The following is a 22869-nucleotide window of genomic DNA, read 5'->3' as shown; positions in this document are numbered from 1 at the left end:
GTTAACTTACTTTCATAACAATACGATGTTATTAATCATTCCCTGAAGTACAAAGTAAATCTTGCAAGAAAGCTTCATGATTGTTTAGGCTGTTCATGAAACTTTAATAGTACCAATTAAACTTTGTTTGATGAACTTTGGCTTATTACTAAAAGTGATAGGGGAGTTCTCCAGTTTACCTAAAGGGTGTTTAAAAATTCAAAGGGTATTTGGTAAAAAGATTAATTATTTCTATTCTAGTAGTTTGTTGGTCACGAGTTTGATGGATTTTTTCATGATCTTTCTAGTTGCTATGGTTGGATCTTATTTGATGAGGTAATTGTTTTTTTTTTCTTTTTAGTCTAGTTTTAACTGCTTTCATACTTTCATCCATCATCAGCCATTGATTAATCAGTTTTGTGTAGGAAATTTGGTTTTCATATTCCAAACATTTCTCGTTAGTCCAATTTAAGAACAAATGTCGTAGAGCACAGTACTGAATATTTTAACATATAATTGCTATATAGAAACCCCTAGACAGCGACTAGGATACAGTACCGCAATACATCTCAGCCTTGCTGGCGGCTCTATAGCATTCTGTAGCGGCGCTTTATAACTGCTTTTAAATGAATGAACAATTAATTTAAATAATAATTACTAATTAATAAATTAATTAATCATTAATTGATTTATTAATTAGTAACTATTAATTAAATTAAATAAAATTAATTAATTATTTTATATTTATGCAGAAAAATTAATAAAATTTGTCCAAAAGGCATTAGAAAAACATGCATGCCTGAATTTGTTGACTAAAATACAATAAGATAATTTACATTCTCAGATGCATTCCTCTCTCTGCTTACTCGCTAGATCTAGAAAAAGAAATATGTAAGAATGGAAATGACAGTTGAATAACAAACTTTAGTATAGGAGCTTTTTAGGGCAAGCTTGTCGAAAGGTATCTATCTTCTAAAGCATCAAGTGATCCAAGTCTGTCTCGGATAGAAGATAGCACTTCTAAAGTGCTATTAAAGTGTGCCGTTGAGTGTAAACACACTTGAGTATGAGCGCTCTACTTTTCCATTTTTGTGCTTGGAGCCTTTCTATCCCTATTCTGCCAGGCTTTTTTTTTCTTTTTTTGTGTCACTTTTGTCGGCAGGAAGTTGACGTCACTTTCACGGTAGGTTCATGGTTTAGTTTTAATTTTAAATAAAACCTATTTAGCAAAAGAGGCTACCATAGTTGTTGGAGTCCATTTCAAATCTCCCATTTTGGATCATCCTTATTAACCAATTGCTTTCAAAGTTATTACCAAATATTTGTATCTCCATCTCTGTTTCTTTTAAGATAAAATACTGTAGACCAATCAAATCTTCGAAATGTTTCTTTCAGTTGACTCCTAAACCAAAGAACAAAAATAATAATAATTGAAGATTTTAAAGAATGTAGTGTGATGTAATGGTTGTGGGTGAATCAGGATAAATTGGTTTTATCATCAAATAAAAGCAATGATCACATCATTTTAAAGCACCCAGTATGCAAGACTTCTTGACCTATGATTTCTGGAAGAATATCTTGCCAGGGATGGGCAGGTATTGGTCTAGTGGTCATGAGCGTGGCTTTGTAAGTGGGAGATCCCTAGTTCGTATCCTGCGTATACAATCATTCTTATTACTTAAAAAATAATAATACTTTTTTAAATAAAATGTAGTCTTAGGCGGGATTCGAATTGAGGATTTCCCACTTACAAAGCCACGGTCTTGACCACCAAACCAACAACCTGGCAAGATATTCTTACCGTAATGTTAGGTCAAGAAGTCTTGCATACTGGGTGCATTAAAATGATGTGATCATTGCTTTTATTTGATGATAAAATCAATTTATCCTCCTGACTCACCCACAACTATTACATTACACTACATGTTTTAAAATCTTTAATTATTATTATTTATTTTATTTGCGTCACAATTAACATTTTTCGCAGTCAGAGGACCTCCCAAAACGTTTATTTCTGGTAGAAAATTAATATTGAAAACCATTCACGAATAGATAAAATTATAAATTTGATCTTAAATAGCTCAACAAAAATTAGGGATATCGAAACGGGGTTAACGCCATTTTTCATAATTTTTTATGTAGTTTTTATAATCATTGTCAAAACCAGTGGTCCCTATAAAACCTTAATTGGGTTTTTGCCCGTAACTTCGCCAAAAATAATGATACAGCATCGGGGTTGGAAAATTTGAAAACTAGACAAAAAAAAACATATAGCTTACTTCGTGGGTTTTTTCGAAATTCCGCTTCCCTAAAAAGTTATTAGCGATTGGTGCGTTTTAAATGGATCACCCTGTATAATCCTTTTTCTAATCATCCTGCCTATCGCCTTCCCTTTCTTAGAGAACGGAAACTAAAAGTTAAGCTAAAAAATTTTTCATAGACGACTTTTCCAACGTTCGATGTTTTTCAGTTGGCTGTGTTCCTTATATCTAAATTTCAAAATTAATTTTGATACCCCCTAATAAAATAAAACTCTATTTCGGAGCGTGAAGGGTTAAAAAAAGTGATGACTCTGATGATGACATTAAAATATTAGGGCTAGATTTGTTGGATATTCTCTTCGGGCAGGGAGATTTGGTTCCAAGAGGTAGTTTATAGAATCAACCCTTCTGGTGAGTGGGTGGTTGACGCAGTGATTGAGGACAGAGAGCCTAAATAGTGCGGGGAGTTCAGTGGACAATTTTGTTTTGGCCAACCTCCAAAATGAAAGATACTGGGTTGTTTCTGCGGCTTTGGCTCTAATGTACGTTGTAATCATCTGCAAACTTTCGCTGTCATTTTTTTTTTTTTTTTTTTTCATTTTACAGACACTTCCGGCCTGCAAGGTAGAAAGAAAAAACATTTTTTTTTTTTTGCTACTTAATCATCAAAACTCCTTTTCGTTCTTTTCTACTCGGATTTGGTGGTCGCCTAGCAACCGAACCTAACCTAACAAGTCTCTTTGTCCCTTGCAACGAACAAACAAAATCACTTTGTAATCCTCGCTACATTTTTACGATTCTTGTATTACTTGTTTTTACATTGAATTACTTAACTTAAATTCAGTTTTGGGACAGTTCGGGAGGGGGAGACTTCCCATTTTTTTTTTTAAGTGTTATTTTATTGTTTGTGTCACATTTTATCGATTATCAAATAATTGGGACCATTCTTGTTTTGGATCCTTATGAAAATAAGTTCGTTCATTAATATTAGTTGTGTAACAGTTGGGAAATTGATTGCAAACCCTCTCTTGGGTTTTTAATTAGTGACCAACAAAACGTAGTTTATGTGGTCTATTGGAGTCACCCAGGGCACTGCACAAACCTTTATTATCCACTGGGTAAAGTTCAACATGTAGGTCATCCATATGACCCCACTTCTCTCTTTATCCTATTTACTGGATAATGGTCATTTTTAATTGAAAATAAATTAATTCTGATTTAATTTAGCTAAATAAAATATATTGAGTCGAATGCGGAAATTGGTTTATTCTTCCTCTTACGGTAAAAAAATGAAGTACTGCTATCGTGCCAAGTTTGCACCTAAAATATCCAATTTTGAGGGCCCCCTAAGCTAGAAAAAAAAAATGTTTTGTTTTTTGTTAAAGAAAATTATGGATATTTGGAGGATTTTAGCCGCGGACCCCGACTATAACTTGGCGATCAAAATTCTTTAACCGCAACTTGTAATCTTGTAACAAGTAATTACGCTACTTGATTACGTAATTTAAGGATAATTGAGCGGAGAAGGCACCCAGTGATGTCGACTCCATTATCGTGAACACTTACTATACGGCTACCCACGTTAAGAGTAGATCGCGAACGGCCATCTTCTCTTCAATCTTCTTGGAGGGATTCTCACCGAAAGCGGAAGAAGTTAGGGTTTTTTTTTTTTTATTAAAGGTTTTGGGAATGAGCTGCAGTAGAGGAAGGAAATTCAAGAAAATGAGTGTGTATGTTCGTATTTGTGGGGGAAAATTTCCAAAAAGCAGAGATTTCAACAGGAAGCTTAAACTTCAAAGTTTGTTTAGTTGCTGACCTTTAAACGGAAGAACCATTTTTTACAGAATATATTTTTCCATATTCTCTGGAAAATTAAAACTGTCCGGTAGGACATTTGTATAAGGGTTGATCGTCAAAAAGTGCACGAAAATAGTGTAACGTTGAAAAACACCCAACTTAGTCAATTTTTTTTTCTCTTTTTCTATAAAAGATAAAATTCCCAAATTTTCTTTAAAATATAGGGAAAATCCTCCTTTATAACTGTAATTTTTTTTTGCAACAACCTAGATCTGATAGATTTTGAGAAGAAAGATGCTGAAAATGAGCAAAAACGGCTATTTCAAAAATTGTTCTTGTTCTTGTTGTTTTTACCTTTTTTGTAAACAGCGTAGCGCCTAAACGCGTGAACCGATTTTCATGAATGTGGTGTCATTCGAGTCGGAATTTGATGTAGATGTGCCTTTTGGGGGTTTTGACGCTGTACATCGAATGGGAGAGGAGTTAGCCCTCTTTATGTAAGGCCCCCTCCAAAATTATTATCACTAATTACTCCTGTAAATCTTATCCCGATTTTGTCAAAAATTTGGTAGAATGATAGGGTTAGGGCTCCCCTACGTAACATTAAAGCGACGATCTGCTCTTACACTTGTTAAGGGGAAGTGTAGCAATCGTTTCAAATTATGGAAATGTGAACCTATTTTCATGAATGAAGTGTTATCATACTATAGTGTGTAGAGGATAATGCAAATAATTTAGATCTATAATTTTGATTTGAATCATTTTCCGAGAAAAAACTTTCCATTAAGGGTATAATTGAAATGACGTCATTCTAAAGGGCTATTACAGTGTAAAAATAATGTACCTTTAACCCTTTTTTCTTGTTATGGTGGGTTAAATATGTTACCATCCGGCGATACAGGAAATGCTTTAATCAGGAAGTACTTTTCATATTTTTCTTTCTGGAAGGATTAGCAGTAGTACAAGGAAGTACTCTCCAGTGTCCTAAAAAATAGATTTTTGGGAATCCATCCTTCTGGTAACCTCTCCATCAGTTGTTCTTTAGTATCTGGAAGGATGGATTTACTGCTCCACTGGTATTAAGCCTTGAGGCAAAGTTGTTTACAAAGTTGTACTTGTTTAATTTCATCCCTGGGGAAATCCATCTCTGCTAATGTAACCATATTTTAGAAAGCTCTCTCTCTGGAGCTCCTCTATTATTCTTTGACCACCTCTTTCTTTTAGAAGTAAGAAATAGCGGGGGGTAAAAAAGGCCGCTTTACTTCAAGTTAAAGTTAATGATATTGTAGACCAAGTAGTTGAGTAGACCAAGCCGCCGCGCTAACGATGTACACGAATTGTGGGTAAAAGTAACGAAGAGAGAGAGAGTGACAGAGAGTGAATGAGGAGAGGGATAAAGTGGTAGGGAGCCAGAAAGGGAAAAAAATAAAGCAGAAAATGTTAAAGTGTCAAGCGGGGATGGCCCTTTATAAATAAAGGGCGACTTAAAGGGCTAACATTACCATCTTTATTACCTTGCTTTCATTTCAACTTTACATCTAGTTACAGCTAATTTTCTTTTTTATTTTAAATTCACCGGAGCTGAGAAAAAGGAAAAAAAAATTTCCCTCTTTTCTTTACTAATAATTGAGAGTTTTTCACATTTTTTCGTACATTAATCTTAGCAGTTTCCGCCATAAAAAAAGAAAGCCGGAAACGATTCCTTCCTTTTTATTTAATCTTCCAAAAACTTTTATGTTTTGCGATCTCCCCAGAGATTTCATCAGTCTTAAAAAAAACTATTCTACAGAAGGGGACGGATTTATATCCTAATTGGATATACCCAATTGGAGAACTTTAAAGGAAAAAAGATTTCCCCAGCTTTAATCTAGGCCATACTTTTAAACCTATTTTCTCTCTCTATTGACTTGTCCCACTTATCCCAAGTTCGATGTTCACTTTTCTCTTTCCCCCCCCCTTAAGAGAGAAGGTCAAAGTTCAAGATTTTTTAACCCTTCCCCTCCAAAAAAAAAAAAAATCTTTTTATCAATCTCCCTATTAAAGTAACCCTATTATTTGCTGGAGCTGAAATAAGAAGTGTGCTAGAGAGAAGGTAGATATAAAAAAGGACAATTTTAGCCCTTTCAGTAAAATCATTGATAAGTGTTAAGATAACCTACACACGCGCGCGCGCACACACACACGTTAATCTAAGATAACTAGTTAAACGTTAGATAAACGTTCTCAGAGAAGCCGTAAACTGTGACAAGTAATGGGCCGTGGAAAGTGGGGTTTTCACTCCCCCCTCAGTCGATTAACCGTAATCGATATTCTATAGTTGTTGTTCAATAGTATAGTCTGGCTTGAAGATTTTTTTTTTTTTTTTACAGAACTATGTTGGCAAAACTGATTTCAGTCAATAAATGAATTAAATGGGACAGGTTTTTTTTTTAAATTAAAACACGTGTAATAACCATTTTAAGGCCCGCTGAGACAGGAAAAATTGGGTTTTTACCAAAATTAAGGATAAATTGTGCATATATTAAACATCGAAATTAAATAAATAATGTTTAAAACATCAAATTTAAATAAATAATGTTTAAAACATCAAATTTAAATATATCTTAGTAATTAAGAATTTATTATTATATTTTTTAACTTTTTCTAAATTAAACGGCGGGGCTTCTGTCCACCTGTCCTCTTCAACAGCAATCCTCTTCCTTGTACAGATCTGGTGCGCTACCTTGGGCTCTTTATAGACAAACGACTCACGTGGAACCCACACACTAGACTTAAAAGACAAGCAATGACGAAACATGCTAAACTACTTTACAGACTACTTGGAGGACGCTCCAAATTACCCAAAGTTACCCATAGAACTGAAACGCTTAATATACAGTATTATCCTCAAATCTAAGTGGACTTTTACGGACTAGAACTGTCTGGGGTTCAGCCAAAACTACAGACTAGATACAAACATTTCAGTCAAAACTACTGCCGACTGATAGCTGACGCTCCTTTCTACGATGTCTAACCTAACTCTTCACAACGACCTCAACATCCCCATTCGTACAAACAACTCCCCAAGCCTAAATATCTTAAATTCCTCAATGCTCTCTCTACTTGCTCTAATCCTTTCGCTCAGACTCTCTCCTCTTCTGTCATACCTGACCATCCACCACCTCGGTAGGATCGCCAGTGGATCCAGGTTCTTCCTTGAGTTCCGATATCCTATAGGGATTGCTACCACAGGGTTGTTTCTCTCCTTCTGCCCAACATCCCATTCGTACAACTCGCCAAGACGAAATATCAAAAGTTCCATACTGCTCTCTCTACTTGCTCAAATCCTCTAGTACAGTCTCTCGCCTCCTCTGACATCCCTAACAATCTGCCTCGCCGACTGAATCGCCAGTACTATACTGCTCCCTCTACTAGCTCTAATCCTCTAGTACAGTCTCTCGCCTCCTCTGACATCCCTAAACAATCCTCCTCGCAGACTGAATCGCCAGTACTATACTGCTCTCTCTACTCGCTCAAATCTTCTAGTACAGTCTCTCAGCCTCCTCTGATATCCCTAACAATCCTCCTCGCACGACTGAATCGCCAATGGCCCCGCGACTTCCTTGAAGAAGATATCGTTAATTTTTAAGCATTATTCTTCTGGATTTTTTGAAATGATTACAGGAAATTATTAAAATATACGAGAAGGGTTCACTTCCTTGGTGGCCGAACGTCATAAAAGAAAACTAAATTTATCTAAATTGTACATAAAAAAAAAACTAATTTTCAATTTTATCTTTTCGACTTTAATGACGTAATCAAATATGAAAATGGGCACTAAAGCTATTGCCCAAATTAAAAATAAAATGAAAAGCTTTAAAAAGAAAACTGTTGCAGAAAAAACAAAGAAAGAAAGAAAAAGACTTTTCCATTAATGACAGTGAAGGGGTCACAGCCTTCCTGTTTGTCATTGTGTGCTGTTTAAGTTTACAGTCATGCAAAACTAGGGCAAATATGCTTCTCTTGAATTGCAATTCTTTTCTGACTTTTTCACTGCTGCAGACAAAAAAACCATTTCCTTGCTGAAAACATGGTTAGGAAGAAAAGTAGGAGAGTGTATTTCCGCTATTGTTTGAAAGGATATTCCTAGTTTCTGTCAGAGTGAGAGGGAAACTCGCTAGTACATCATTTTATCTCTTTTTCAACCATTCTGTTCGTTATTTAGTCATTTTGTCATTATTTATCGTCGTTGATGAAATTAAACTCATTGAGTCTCGCGATTTAGAACCCAACAGTTGTCGATGTAGAAGCGATTTCATCATCCACTTGCATCCAGCTGCAGATGTGACTGACACCGTCGTTGATCCGCTCGGCCGCATTCATTCTTTTACGTTCCCGGCACTGCTTGACTCGGTCATATGGTGTTTTATTATTACCATTCGATTGTACTTGAGAAGCCCTTTCCAACCGTATACAATCTCTGTATTTGGTTTTGGCTTTCCGACGCGTATAGGCCGACATTATACATTTTTGATAATATTTTTTTATTCTAACACCTTATTATATATTCACTGTCACTATTTTAAACTAATGTTTTATATACAATCGATAGATTGTGACGACAGCTGACGATTAAAACTTAAACGAACATCGTAGCTTCTCCGAGTCAAAAGTTATACTAAATTGCAAATCTCGATACGCAGTAAAATGATCTCAAAATGACGGCTCTTCCCCCTTCACCGCGCGCGATGCGTCACAGTCCTCGCTTATCGTAATGAATTCTTTGATCCTTTAGCTATCCAGAGGTTTAATTTAATTTTGGATGTAGACTATAGATTCGAAACTATAATGCCAAACTGTATCCCCCGATTTTGTTATCATTAGGTTTTTTGGATTACCTCCATATGATAGCACATTTAAAGACGTATTCACGTCAAAAAGGTGATACATAAAATTGTAATGTAAATTTAATACTAATTTAAGAAATTTCAACTTTAAGTTAAGGTTAAATACATTGAACTCTGGAACAAATTTGCATAGAAACATGAATGCATCAGTTTATGCATAAATGCTAAACATGAATTCCCTTGAACCAAAAAAAAAAAAAAAATTGGACATAATCTCAGTTCAGTTTCCATGGGATTGGGCCAATCAAATTTTCTGTAGCGGCATCCTCTTTTCGAAAACATCTTTAAAAAAAAAATTATGAATTTAATATTCATTCCCGGAAAAACCTTTCAGAATTTTCCAATTAATTTATTCTTTTAAGGATGCGTGACTTTGTGGAAATTTTTTTGTTAATCTACAAGGATAATTAAATAAATGTTATTTATATATATATATATATAAAGGGCCTGTTAGAAAAGGGGTAGCGGTACGTCCACGCCTCCATTTATATATTAACTAATCCATAATGGTGACCTCATTCTATTGGCGGTTAAACGAAGGCTGTGTTAGTGAGACAAAATGTATACATACACTAAATCTACTAGGGGGACGTATATACATCTGTATTTGTGGTACAATCAGTCATCTATTAAAATGACTGATGGCTTAAAAATGATAAAGTTTCATGATTTGTTGGTAAGTTATGATTTTAAAGGTACATTTGCCGAATGTGGCACTTTAGAGAGATGTCTGTGGTTGCCCTTTCCTAAAAAAAAAGTATAATTTAAAGGTATTACGCCTTTGTGTTAGTCTAATAAAAAAAATTGATTAATCATACATTTAAAATAAATAAATATATAAAGCCATTAAATATTAAATAAATATCAAAACGAAACATATAAGTTGAATACAAAAAAAAGAAGATAAAAACATAACTGCGATAAGCGAACAGAAAATATCGATTTAAAGTAAAAGACCCCGCAGTGCAGGAGCTGTCATTAGGTGCCAACTGGACCGAGCCAAACTTTTCTCTATATCGAGTTTGGGTCCGAGGTTCGATTAATGTCAGAAAACCTGTTTTTTTTTTTGTTTTTTTTTTAAGGTCGCTTTATTTTATTTTTTGCAAATTTATTATTAAATTTTATTTGGTTTTTCCCTTCCCCCACTTTTTCGGTTCTAAAAAGGAAGAACTACTGGGTGGCGGCCGGATGTAGCTAAAACTTGCTTTAGCCGGGGTTCGGCACTTCCAATTTCTGCTCATCCCTGTATCCTACTACAGTCGACTCTCTATAAATCGAAATCCAAGGGACTACAAGAAAAATTCGAATTATCAAGAAGTTTGAATTATCAAGAAGGGGGAAAAAAATTCGAATTATTAAGAGTTTTTATTATGTATATATGTATGTACATACGTATATTGAAAATACGTATGAGCTTACCTAAGTTTTAGACATATATAGCCTCAAGTAAAAAAGTAAAAATAATGAAAACGACAAAAAAGAACAAAAAAATTACATATGTATTAACATTTCAGTAAATAATAATATACATATGTACCTAATTAAAAAAATGAAGAACAGTTTTTTGTTACAATGTGGCTTGACTTAGTCAAGTGACTTAGAATTGTAGAAAGCGTTGATGGTGGAATATTGAAAGTTTTGGCGATATCTTCTTTTTTTCGAACCACTTTTCACGGCCACGATACTGTTTTCTTTGTAGGACACAGTAAGGGAGACGTACTTCCTATCGTGACAAACTAAGAAAGAGAATTGTAAAGTTAAACTGGGCTGAAAGGTGGGAAACATTACGCAGGAAATGAACAATAAGCGGAAAATGAGAAGTAAACATTACTAGGGAAAATTCGAATTATAAAGAGGGGAAGGTGGCCTCGTTCGAGTTATAGAGCCTTCTCTCTCCCTGTTGTTAAGAAAAGGATTTCGAGTTATCGAGCGTATCTAAATACACTGAATTTTTTCGATTTACCGAAGTTAGCAGCTGTAGAGTTCGAATTATCGAAGAATTCGAATTATCGAGTTTCGAATTATCGAGAGTCGATTGTATTTGTTTGACTAGGTGCGCTCCCAAAGTTGGTTGCAAGGTCGAGCTTTTCGAAGCACTTCAAGGTAGTAACTCCAGAGCCCAACCCTTTGTGAACACCAAAATTGTGTACCTCCCATTCTTCGCAAAACTTAACTTACAGCGTGGGGGTCAATCTGACAATATAGTTCTTCCTCAATACACCTCCTATGATAGTTCGTTCGAGAGTCGAATTTTAATTAAAGATTTAATTCAGTAAAGAGGCATTTTTTTTATTTAAAGACAAATTTAATTTTAGTTGTAACAGAAAAGTGTACTTTATTTTATATAACTATATTATAGAAATTTGTGCGAACAGTTGTATAAATAACACCTGAACGTAACATGCAAAGTTCACATTTTATATCTCATGTATTCATCTAGTCAAATAAATCAATATTCATCCAAAAATGGGGGACCCATACTACAATTATGGGGTTTTAAAAAACAGATTTAGAAATTTAGCCTTTTATTAAAATGTAGAATAAACGACAGAAGTTTGGTAACCGGTGATACCTGAACAGTAAAAGCAATACAGGCAAGTAAGGAAGGTTTAGTATAACCTCTCTAATAGCTAAACTGTAACCATTTAAGGGAATTATTTAAATAGAACTCTTCTTTCAATTATGTGAATTACAATTACACGAATCAAAAAAAAAATACGTGAACATAGTCCACCAGTTTTTTGTGATTTCTTTTTTAATTTTGTAATTTAATTTAACCTTTTATTAAAATGTAGAATAAACGACAGAAGTTTGGTATAACCGATGATACCTGAACAGTAAAAGCAATACATGCAAGTAAGGAAGGTTTAGTATAACCTCTCTAATAGCTAAACTGTAACCATTTAAGGGAATTATTTAAATAGAACTCTTCTTTCAATTACGTGAATTACAATTACACGAATAAAAAAAAAACAATACGTGAACATAGTCCACCAGTTTTTGTTGTTTTAATTTGTTACATAAATTACAATTACACGAATCAAAAAAACAATACGTGAACATAGTCCACCAGTTTTTTGTGATTTCTTTTTTAATTTTGTAATTTAATTTAACCTTTTATTAAAATGTAGAATAAACGACAGAAGTTTGGTATAACCGATGATACCTGAACAGTAAAAGCAATACATGCAAGTAAGGAAGGTTTAGTATAACCTCTCTAATAGCTAAACTGTAACCATTTAAGGGAATTATTTAAATAGAACTCTTCTTTCAATTACGTGAATTACAATTACACGAATAAAAAAAAAACAATACGTGAACATAGTCCACCAGTTTTTGTTGTTTTAATTTGTTACATAAATTACAATTACACGAATCAAAAAAACAATACGTGAACATAGTCCACCAGTTTTTTGTGATTTCTTTTTTAATTTTGTAATTTAATTTAACCTTTTATTTAAAAAAAACGAGACTTGAGCCTAAATTTTAGTATTAGTTTCTCATGTCAGTAAGACAAGTGGTTACCCAGCAACTCAGTAGAGCGCCTCACCCCAAACTGAAAGACAGGCCGAGGTCACTACCTGATTTACTTTTGACACGCAACGCTAGTGATAATTAATGTGGAAATATCATTTTTCCTTGGAATGAATGATATTTCCCAATAAAAGTGAAAATGTCTGCATATTTTTAGAAAAAAAAAATAAAATAAAATCCACCCACAGAAGTTGGTATTTCCGGTTGAAGAATTCTGTTACTGTTAGGTTCTAAGTAAACGATCTACCATAAAGTTTGAGCTATATACTTTGGATATGGTAGCATCCGCGGTATCTAAAACAATAACACAATAAATTCTCTAGCTCTTACACAATAATGGTTAAACTACAGTTACAATCAAGATTACTTTTAAACATGTAATGCATTTATTTTACCGGAAATGAAAAAATTATATTATTTTTTATTTAAATAATTTTTTCATTTACAGTCATTTATTTTCTCTTTACTGAAATTGAAGATAAGAAAAGGACTTTATAATTAACAATGATGTAATTATTATTGCACAATTAGTGCAACAAGTTTTACTTTAAGAACTTATCGTGTTAACTTTGAGGGGTAACTTTTTTCCCCCATATCATTTCCTAAATCGAATTTATTGATCGATTACATGTTTACTTTCAACTTATAGTGGTGTGCGAAGTGTTGCAATCGAGTTTGTCAGTGAATTCTCGCTTCATCACTACTCTACATCCGGTATGTGGCTGATCATCTTTTTCATTCCCACAACTTCAATTTATTCGTATTGCGACAATACTGCCTTCCTTTCCCCTAATCAGATCTCTAATTACCATCCAGTCTTATCTTCATATCCTCGAACCCTGGTTTCCGTGACCAGATCATACCCTCAAACATCAGAACCAGATATTTATGCTACCGGCAGATAAAGTGCTCATATCTCGGACTCTACCTCAAACAATCGTCTCAAATGGAAACCCCCGTACCCCCCCCCCAACTAAGGCGACAAGAACTTAAAACTTATTTTACCAAATTATTCGTAAAAGACTAGTCGAAAAATGATCCAAACTTTACAGATCCCTACTAACCATAATCTGAACAAATGAAGTTCAACTTAAGGTACTGCTAAAGGGGCTCAAATCTTAGCCGCATCCAATCGCTCCTTTCAAAACTCTTACGCACCATACTATGTCATAATATTCACTCAGACCTAAAAAAAAAAAAAAAATAAATCCCTTATATCCTTTAGCTAGCCCTAATCCTGTTGCACCAAACTTCATTCCAAACTTTCCTAACAATACGCAACCTGTCCCAAACTACACTTCCCCCTGGAATTCTCGCCACTGTACTCGCAAACGATTCTTTAACCTTTGGCACCCATAATGGCGAAGCCGAACTTCCCAAGTCCGAAGTCGGTTCTAAAAAAACTCTCGATCTTCTGGACCTTTTTTACAGAGCTGAAAGGAGGCTGTTTTCTACGTGGAGGAAGGGTCACAATGGGCCTACGTGTGACCTAAGGGCAAACTTCTCTATGTAGGAACCGATTCTAGACTAGATTAGTGGATGAACTACGAATTAAATGACTTAATGGTGGGCGGGGCAAGAATTGCCTTTTGTTGTTTCAGTCATTTTGAATCAAAACAGAGAGAGAAAGAGTAAACGAGTGGGGGGGGACTGTTTTGAATGATGTTATTGGTCTATGAATAAATTTACACTTCAGAATTGATCAATTAATTTTCTGTTCAGTGAAGCAGAACAATAAATTTGTTCTCTGTTTAATTCATTGTTTCATTTGAAAATAAACCAGAAATTTATTTTTAATTTTTAAAAATATTTATAAAATAAATAAAACTAAAACCAATTTTCTTCTGTTTTAACCAAGGAAATTTTCATAATGGATTAACTAAACTTTTCTTTACATATTTTCCTCATTATTTCTACCATCTGTAAAACAAATTTATTCATGATTTTCTTCTTCTGTTTTCTTTTTTTTCTCTTTCTCAACTTCAGGAAGTAATTTCTTTCATGAAAATTTAAAAAACAAAACTTCAAAAAACAGACAATGAGTTGAACCAAGCTAAAAACTTTTTCATTATGGAAAAATTACTGGAAATATGAATTTTAAAATGAAATAGACCAACTGGAAAAGTTTTCCCATTTAGTTTTACTAGATTATTAAAAATAGAATGTGAAGTTTTAAATTTGTAAAGTCCCAAAAAAGCTCAAGGCAAAAAAAAAAAAATAAACTTGTGTCAGAATCGAAGCATCAATAATATTAGGTAAGTTTATTGATTCATTTTTTTAAAAAATAATTAAATAAGATTTGATTGTAAATTAAGTTTAAGTTAGTAAGCTTAGATTTCTTTTATTTAAGCATCACAACAAGCTTAAAGGAATTAGCTTAAAAGCATCCAATTTTTTTTTTTTCTAATTCTTTTCTTGAAGAAGGCTTCTTAACCAGTTAAGCGGTGGAATTTAGTTTAAAAAAAAAAATCCCTCACAGTGTGCGGAATTAAAATCAGACAATGACGTGTACATACACGTCGAACGCAGCAGGGCAAAACAACCAAAAGTTTAAACAACGTCCGTAATAGTCACTGCAAGCGACTTTTTCTGCAATCTCTCTAGGGCTTACAGATTACCAGAGCATTCTGTGCTCATTCAAAAAAATCTTGCACTGCTTCTTCACGTATGCATTGCTCTAGTTAACTAGGGACACAAGAGCTTTTACAAGGAAGAAAAAGAGCTTTTTGAATTCTGTGCAAAATGAAATCATGCTCGTACTGAGGTCTGAACCTTCTAACTAAGGTAAAAAACGGGCATTGCACAAGGGTTGCGAGCTTCTATTTGTGTGCGTAATTCCCCAATCTCTAATGCGGAGACCAAACATGTACAAACCACTTATCATTTGGCTGACTCTCTCCACCTCTCTCCGTATAAAATACTGGGCAGTTCTATTGGGTAAGATAAAGGAAACATCCCACCAAATAATATTCTTATTGTATTTTATTAAAATTTCGAGTTTTTATAGTTAATGGCAATTTTATATTTTTCACAACGAGTATACACGTCGAACGCACCGTAACAGAGATTTGGCTTGACGTGATTAACTGGTTAAAACGTTTTGATTACTTCATCCTACTTTATCAGGAGAGTAATCTAATTTATTACTTTGTTTCCTGTAACTTTGTTGGGAACAATTTCACTACCTGAATTTGAAATTCGTGGATAAGCTCTAAATAATCTAAAGTAGTTTTTCCAAAAATATCGTGTTATGGGCAGCTCATAAATTATGTTTTGAGCACATCAATTACAATTGTTGAGACATTACGTCACATACTTCAAGTGTCTGCAACGTCTTCAACTTCCCTAATTTGTGGAGACAAAAGCTGTGGCTGAGACCTATGTTTTCAGCCTGGAAGTTAAGTTTCTAAGTCTGGTTACGAATTTGGGCCAATGTGAGGACTTCTTGAGCGATCTTTAGGGCATCTTAACTGTAGGCTTTCCTCTACTCTGATCCATAGGCGAATAGAAGACCAACCGTCCGCCCTAAAAGGTTTTTTAAAGCAGTGCAAATTTGTTTTGGGAATACCTCGAGAATGGGAATCTTGGCGTTCCTGGTTATCCCATTCTTTCATCATTTATCATCCCTAAACCTCCAAATATTTACGCAGATGTCCGCAGCGATAGTTAGTGAGCAACCAATTGGATTTAAGGCACTCAGGGACAAACTCCTTCTCTTCATCTGAGGCGGTCTCTTCACTTATACGTGTGTTAAAACGTAACACCGACGCACGTACATTCTACGGTGCGCAAACACTAACGAATTGGGGTTACAGTAGATCTACGTTTATGCCGCAGTAAATTTGGATTAGTCACTTCCTTGTAATAATCTTATTTGTACACAAGCTTATCAAGTTACCTCTTAAAGGTCGCCGGAAACGATCCAAAACAGCCTGTGCCTGTGCTAATTTAATTTGTGTCTTACGCCTTCTTTTTAAGGTCAAACATAAAGTCTTTGCTTGCACTAAAAGGCTTCTAGTATTTGGATTCCAGACCGCAAAAAACTTGTTAGGAAAACCCTGGTCTATACAGTAAATGGAAAGGTTTTCTGCCACTATAACCCCAAACCTCGATGATTTAATATAGTTCTTCTCATCCAACTGAATCGTCAGTAACTTTTAGATTTCCTGCGGAACTAAAACGGCCAATGTACGAAGTTTCTGTTTCTTGGCATATCCAGAAAACTTGTTCATCACTTTGTACAGACTTGAACCTTTAAAACAACTATAGAGCTGAGTACTTATTTAAAATAACACCTTATGCAGGTACTTATTCAAGAAAAGATTAGAAAAATGCGAGCCTTTGGATGCTGAGTAGCTTTCCCAATCTTTCAATTAACTTTATTAATTAATACAATCTTAATATTGTATTGGTTATATATTATTAAAGCATTTAATTAATGATAGTCCAACTTAGTAAACAAGTTGTTAACAGCTTTGTTTACTTTAGTCGAATTAACTAGGTCAATTAAGTTTATATAAGCTATAAATAACATCATTTCTAACATAATTGAATAAACTCTCTCTAATGTCTTATTGTTCAACCATAATTTCTATGGTTATCCATTTGGATATGGTCAATTATTTATTTAATGGCCATTTGAGAGGGCCAATTAGATTTTTTTTCTGTTAATACGTATCATCATGAGGAGTACTGTGGTCATGTAGATGTTTCTAATAGCAGACGAGAAAATAACTTCTTTATAGTTTCTGGATTTTTTTTGTTCTGTTTTCAAGGATGCACGCCGTTGGTTTACATTCTGCTTTGGCCATAAAACGGCAAAGAAAACGACGCGATGAACAAAAACGAGCACGCGAACGACGCTACAGTTCACAGTCCACTGAATCCGGACTGGGTGAATCGCGTTCATCATGCGCCAGCCCACGCGCCAGTACAGGCAGTCTGGATCGCAGGAGGTTCTCCAGACGTGGATATCGCCGCCCAAAGGCGACTGAAAGTGACAAAGTTGTGTCCAGTGTGGGCATGCTGCACATTGGTGTGGTATTCTTGGTACTCGGCCTTTTTCTTTTCGCTTCCGGTCTTATACCGGACGATCTAGACAATTGGAGTAAAGATTATAAATGGTTCAACGAATTATTCATTTCCGGTGTAGCTATAATGTTGCTAGGTATTTTTTTCATTATTTTAAATAAGATTATTATGAAAAAAGAGGAAGAAGATCTGACCGAGTACGTACAAAGGCAGTTGACCCGTTCAAGATCTGGTCATCGTTTAGTACGCGATCTGGAAACCGGTTGTCTGACCACAAAGTCAGAATCAAAGTTGCGCAACGATGCGGAACGATCAAGCATCATAGAATCACAGATGAATGGTATCATCACGCCAGTACATTTTTCACCAACCGTTAAATCGCCGCCACCGTTGTCCGTGTCCACGCCTAGATCAGATCTAGAGCGTATCCTCGAAGAAGAGATCTCTGTGAAGAGCGAAGAAGATAGATTGGACAGATTCGCCCGGGAGAATGTCGTCAACACTAGTTATTCACCGAGTCCTGAGGGTCGAGAATTGATTACGGCCCGATATTATGATCTGGAGTTTTATGAAAAGTAATGGTAGGAAATCAATCGAGTGTGTGAGGTATTTTTCGAATTAAAAGTACGAGGTTTGCGGAAATAAGATCTTTTAGTTATCCATGATTTTTTTTTTTTAAAGCTTTTCAACCCAATGATTATTGATTAATGATGAAATTGCCTTTAAAATGTTCATTCAATGTCTATAAAAAGTTTTAAGTGAAATTTCTATAGTGAAGGTCTAATCAGGCTTCCGATTTGCGTTCTAAAGCTTTTTCAACTACTTAAATACTCATAAGCAAAGTTTTTGCTTTATAAGAAAGCAGAACCCATGGCAATTGAACTACTGGGGTTTAGTGTGCAATTAAAAAAAAAGCTTTGACTCGAAAATAATTCATGTCCTGTTCAAACATGTTAAACATAAGCATAATTCAAATTAATAATATTACTTTTTTCTAAAAGATAATTCATGGATTCCTAAAAGTAATTGAACAAATTTTGTTCTAATTATTGCATTAAGAAGAAAAACTCTTGTATATCTAGAAAAATTTATTGAAAAATGGTTTTTCTAAAAAAATAAGCACAAAAAGAAATGAAAATGGCTAACACCGCTAATTTATTGTATTTATATTTAACATTTTTTAAAAGTAACTATAAATAAAAAAAATCTGAAAATATATAACTTATTATTATTCAAAGTACTTTTAATATTTCAACTCTTTATTAGAATAATTATGCCAGAGATATTTCGTAGCTTTTTGAAACAGTAAAATAGACAAAAAAAGAAATGTTAGTAAAATAGAAATAGCCTAAAAAAAAATCATTCCCTAATATTTTTTACTAAATTTTCTACCAATTTTACTGCAAACCAATAAAAAGAAAGAAGCAAATTAGCTAGTAAGACTTCAGTTTAAGTTAGAAGTTTTTTTTTGTGAGGTTATTAAAACCTATTTACCAAAAAAGAAAAGGTAAATAATTTGCTTGTTTGAGAAAATATTTCTATATCTTGAAGTTCCTTAAATGTTTAAAGCTTATAAAAACTGTGAAATTCGATTCCTGAACTTAGGAATTGAAAAGGTTGAAAAAAAGAACAGTAAAATAGCTTAAAGTTAGTTGTTATTCGCTTCTAAGAGCTTTGAATTAAATCACAGATCAAAATTCAATTTTATAGAAGTTCAGTTGTTCTCAGTGGCTAAGCATCCAATCATCTTTGGGTTTCTTTCGGTACCCAAAGAGAAAAAAAACCTGTAGATTCAAAGTTGTATTTAGAATTGGATTTGAAGTTGGTTTTATCCCTTGAAGAATTCTTTTTTTTTGGTTAGCTTCTGATTGGGCCATTTTTTTCTGTCTTAAGATCCATTCATCCATGTCTTCAGGTTGTTATAATGAAAAAAAATGCTGTGCCAAGCTCAGCCTTGTTCGTTCATCAACGAATCCATTCTTCATTCCTTTAAGTTCATCCTTAAAGCTCTCACCAGAACTTAGTTATCATTGTCTAACTTTGTGATGGCTTTCCTCTTCTCTGGGCTATCACCAGTACGGCCATTAACATGTTCATTCTTGTCCAACTGGTCTCTCTGCCCTTAGCTTAAGCATTCCTTTCTTCATGTTATAACCTTTATTTTGATGTTTACTTGATGACGTAGCTTAACCACATTCTTTTTTTTTTTTTTTTTGCTGGCATTAAACTCTTTTTAAAAGGAAGTAAAAAAAGTAACAGTACAAAATGGATTTAAAGAAACTTAGTTTTAATCGCTGTGGAGTAGGCAGTTCTGGAGGATCAGGATATTGGTGCGAGTCCAATGTATTCAATTCCCAAACTGAGATCCTCTCCAATTTCTCTTAGAAGTCCTGCAAAGCTGGGTAATCTTCTTTTTTACAACGATTGATTAAGTTTTTGTAGAAGCTTCTACAATTCTGCTCAGGATGAAATCGACTATTTAGTAACTTCATTCCCAGTCCCAGACCCCCCCCTCTTGAGAGGAACTCTTCACAGATTTTCCAGGAGATCTTTTCTCTCCAGGGAGATAATACTCTCCTAGTTTCTTCCAGCTATTCTTGAGCTCCTGCCTGCCGGAACAGGACAGGTCGCGTTCATCTCACAAAATTAATTACAGGCAATTTATATTGCCTGGAATAAGTTATCCTATATAAAAATTTTCTATAAAGATTAAAAAATTATATGTACGCTAAAGAAAAATGTTCATCAATGTTTTCTATTCGATCTTTGTGTGCTTACATCAAGAAAATATCCATCAAGTTTACGAAATCATGAAACAGGAAACTGTTATTATTATAAAGCCTTTAGTGCCCTCATTTTTGTCTGTTTTAAACAACTATATTTTTCTAATTGATCTGGTACTTTATTAGAGAGAGAAATAAAAAAGCTTAGACTATGATGATTGCTTTAAAATAAATAAATAAATAATAAATATTTTAAAAACTCAGCTTGTAAATAGTTTTTTAAACCAATAAAATAATGAATTTGCTTCATCAACTAGAACTTGCTAAAAAAAATGAAAACCAAGTAATTTGGTTTTATTAATTTTTACCTATTTTCTGATGAACATTATTATAGTATTATTATACATTATTATAATTAATTTATTAAGCAAAAAAAAAGGAATGTAGCCCTCCAGAAGAAATAAATCTTGAAAATGAATACAACGCTTCTCTACATATCATACAAAAAAATAATAAATAATCAAAAATCATTAAAAATTTTAAATATAAAATAATTTGTCCAATTGTGTGATAAAATGGCAGCAAATAATGGTTATTTATTATTAAAATTATTAATAAAACAGCATTATATGAGTGTAATGTAATGTTTTATTAATAAAAATTTGAAAAAAAAAAAATCTAATATATTAAACTAGCTTAAAAAATAAAGTACTTTATTAATAAAATAAGAGAGAGAAAGATCTTTTGTCTTCTAAGCAACTTTATTATTTTTTAAAAAATGCTATTGTTTGCAGCTCATAAAAAAATAAATAAATAAATAAATAAAGAATATATTTATACATTTATTACAGCTTTTTAAATAAAGCTAAAATAAAACTTTATTTAGAAAAGCTTTTTTTAAAAAAACAAAAGCTACTTAAAATGTACTAGAATTTAAAATTAGCCTGCCCTTACTGAGAATAATAAAATAAACTATAAAACAAGCCAATGAATGTAAAGAATAATTATTAATGAAGAATTAAACAAAAAACAAAAAAAAAGAATATACGGTTTAGATTTATTCTGAAAGAAATGAATATCGTGAGAAATATTTAATGAAGAAGAATAATTTGTAGAATTAATTTATTTTAAGGGGTCCAATGTGATCATTTATTGAGTAATGAGGAATAAAAAAACCAAAAAAAAAAAGGTTCAACAGGTTTAAACATGATTTAAACAAGCAAATGCTAAGTGTTTGTTGCAAGGGTAAAATTATTACTTGTTTAAAAATTTAAAAGCTAAATGTTTTGTGCACGCAAAAAAGAAAAAAAAAATCAGAGTATAAATAAGATTACATCGTATTAAGGAACATTGGCTGGCTCTTGTTTACCTGTGTGGCGTTGCAGCCAAAAGAGGATTAATGTGGCGTGTCTTTGTTTTTAAGAAACACTCTTCACCCCCCCCCCCCCACCAACATTGTGTATTATGTAACCTCAACAGTAGTTCTTGCGTAATATCTTGTAATGCTTGAAGTCTCTCATATTGCAAAATTAGCGATTGAATAGCAATTTAAGGAGGGGGATGTACGAAGGCCTTTTCACTCTTCTCCTGACACACACACACACACACACACACACACACAGAGTCTGTGGGAAAATCTCCTACCGAAGGAAAAACTATTCTATGTTTTCTGAGAGCTCTGTGGGAGAAGGAGGGAAAGTAAGGATGAAATTTTGAAGTCAGTGTGAGGCATTTAGTATGGTCTGGGTCTACTTCTAAGGGAAGTTATTCGTAGAGTGTTTTGAAACATCTATGGTCTTTAAATAGCCAGGCTTCTGGAATAAACTTCTGGTCCAAACTAACCCAAAAAAACTGGGAGTGTCCTCGGATCAGTCGTCAAGGCTTTTGCCCCCTAATTCCGAAGGCTTGGAATCGCCCAGTATGCCAAATAACCACCAAGAGGTCTATCATTTTGGTCTAATTTAGACAGTTTAACTGGCAACCCCGTTTAGAAGCTCTGCTCTAAAAAAACTGTACCCTACTTTTGCGACAGTCCCTGAATTGAAGACAGAAACTTGGAAGACAGAGTTGCCTACACGCTAACCATCCCCAAAGTTCATTCCCAGAAACTTTATCGGGAATTGTCTTACGCTACACTCAAGTTAGTGTCTCACTGGTTCCTGAAGAATTGGCCAATCTTCTTCCTTCATACGGTACTCCTGAAAGAATCAAGACAAAAGAGATCGAGCAAAAAGCAAAAAAAAAAAAAACACTAGAGAGACTTAAAGGAGATTTCTCCAGTTTCAGGCTGAAAAATCACTCAAGGGGATGAAAATTATTTTCAACCCGGAATAAAGGGAATCCGAGGTTTGAAGTAATAAATCGTCTTTAGAGATTTAATCACTATAAAACTATAGTCTAATAAAACTATAACTATTTTGAGGGGAAAGAATCACTTAAGTTCCTTTATTTCAATAGGATGAAAAAATAGTTTCCAGTTTTTAGTCATGATATATTTTTATTATGCCTAGCTTTCGACTTAGGGACTAGGTCATCTTTTCAGGGCTAATTTACAAAGTAATATTTTACAACATTACAGGGTTGGCGTATCTTCTGTCTTGTCTGTTCATGGACTGAGTGTGAAGTCTCTCTCAGTCAGTCCATGAACAGACAAGACAG

The 22869-nt window shown here is 33.9% G+C and overlaps 2 protein-coding genes across 3 annotated transcripts in view; both read left to right on the top strand.

Moving 5' to 3' along the window:
• Nucleotides 1–21333, top strand: part of LOC141461336 (uncharacterized) — a 32184-nt gene extending 10851 nt beyond the window's left edge. Inside the window, exons 2-3 of the mRNA XM_074142293.1 lie at nucleotides 14444–14712; nucleotides 17233–21333. Of these exons, the coding sequence (XP_073998394.1) occupies nucleotides 17234–18067 (834 nt within the window). The 5' untranslated portion in view covers nucleotides 14444–14712; nucleotide 17233 and the 3' untranslated portion in view covers nucleotides 18068–21333. The remainder of the gene's footprint in view (nucleotides 1–14443; nucleotides 14713–17232) is intronic.
• The window catches only part of LOC141461337 (uncharacterized), a 219519-nt gene that overhangs the window by 171668 nt on the left and 24982 nt on the right, over nucleotides 1–22869 (top strand). The window lies entirely within an intron of this gene.

Source organism: Rhodnius prolixus, unplaced genomic scaffold (genome assembly GCF_049639745.1).
Source record: "Rhodnius prolixus isolate KJV_2025 unplaced genomic scaffold, Rpr scaffold_6, whole genome shotgun sequence".
Lineage (NCBI taxonomy): Eukaryota > Metazoa > Arthropoda > Insecta > Hemiptera > Reduviidae > Rhodnius > Rhodnius prolixus.
This window is presented reverse-complemented; position numbering and strand designations above follow the sequence as displayed.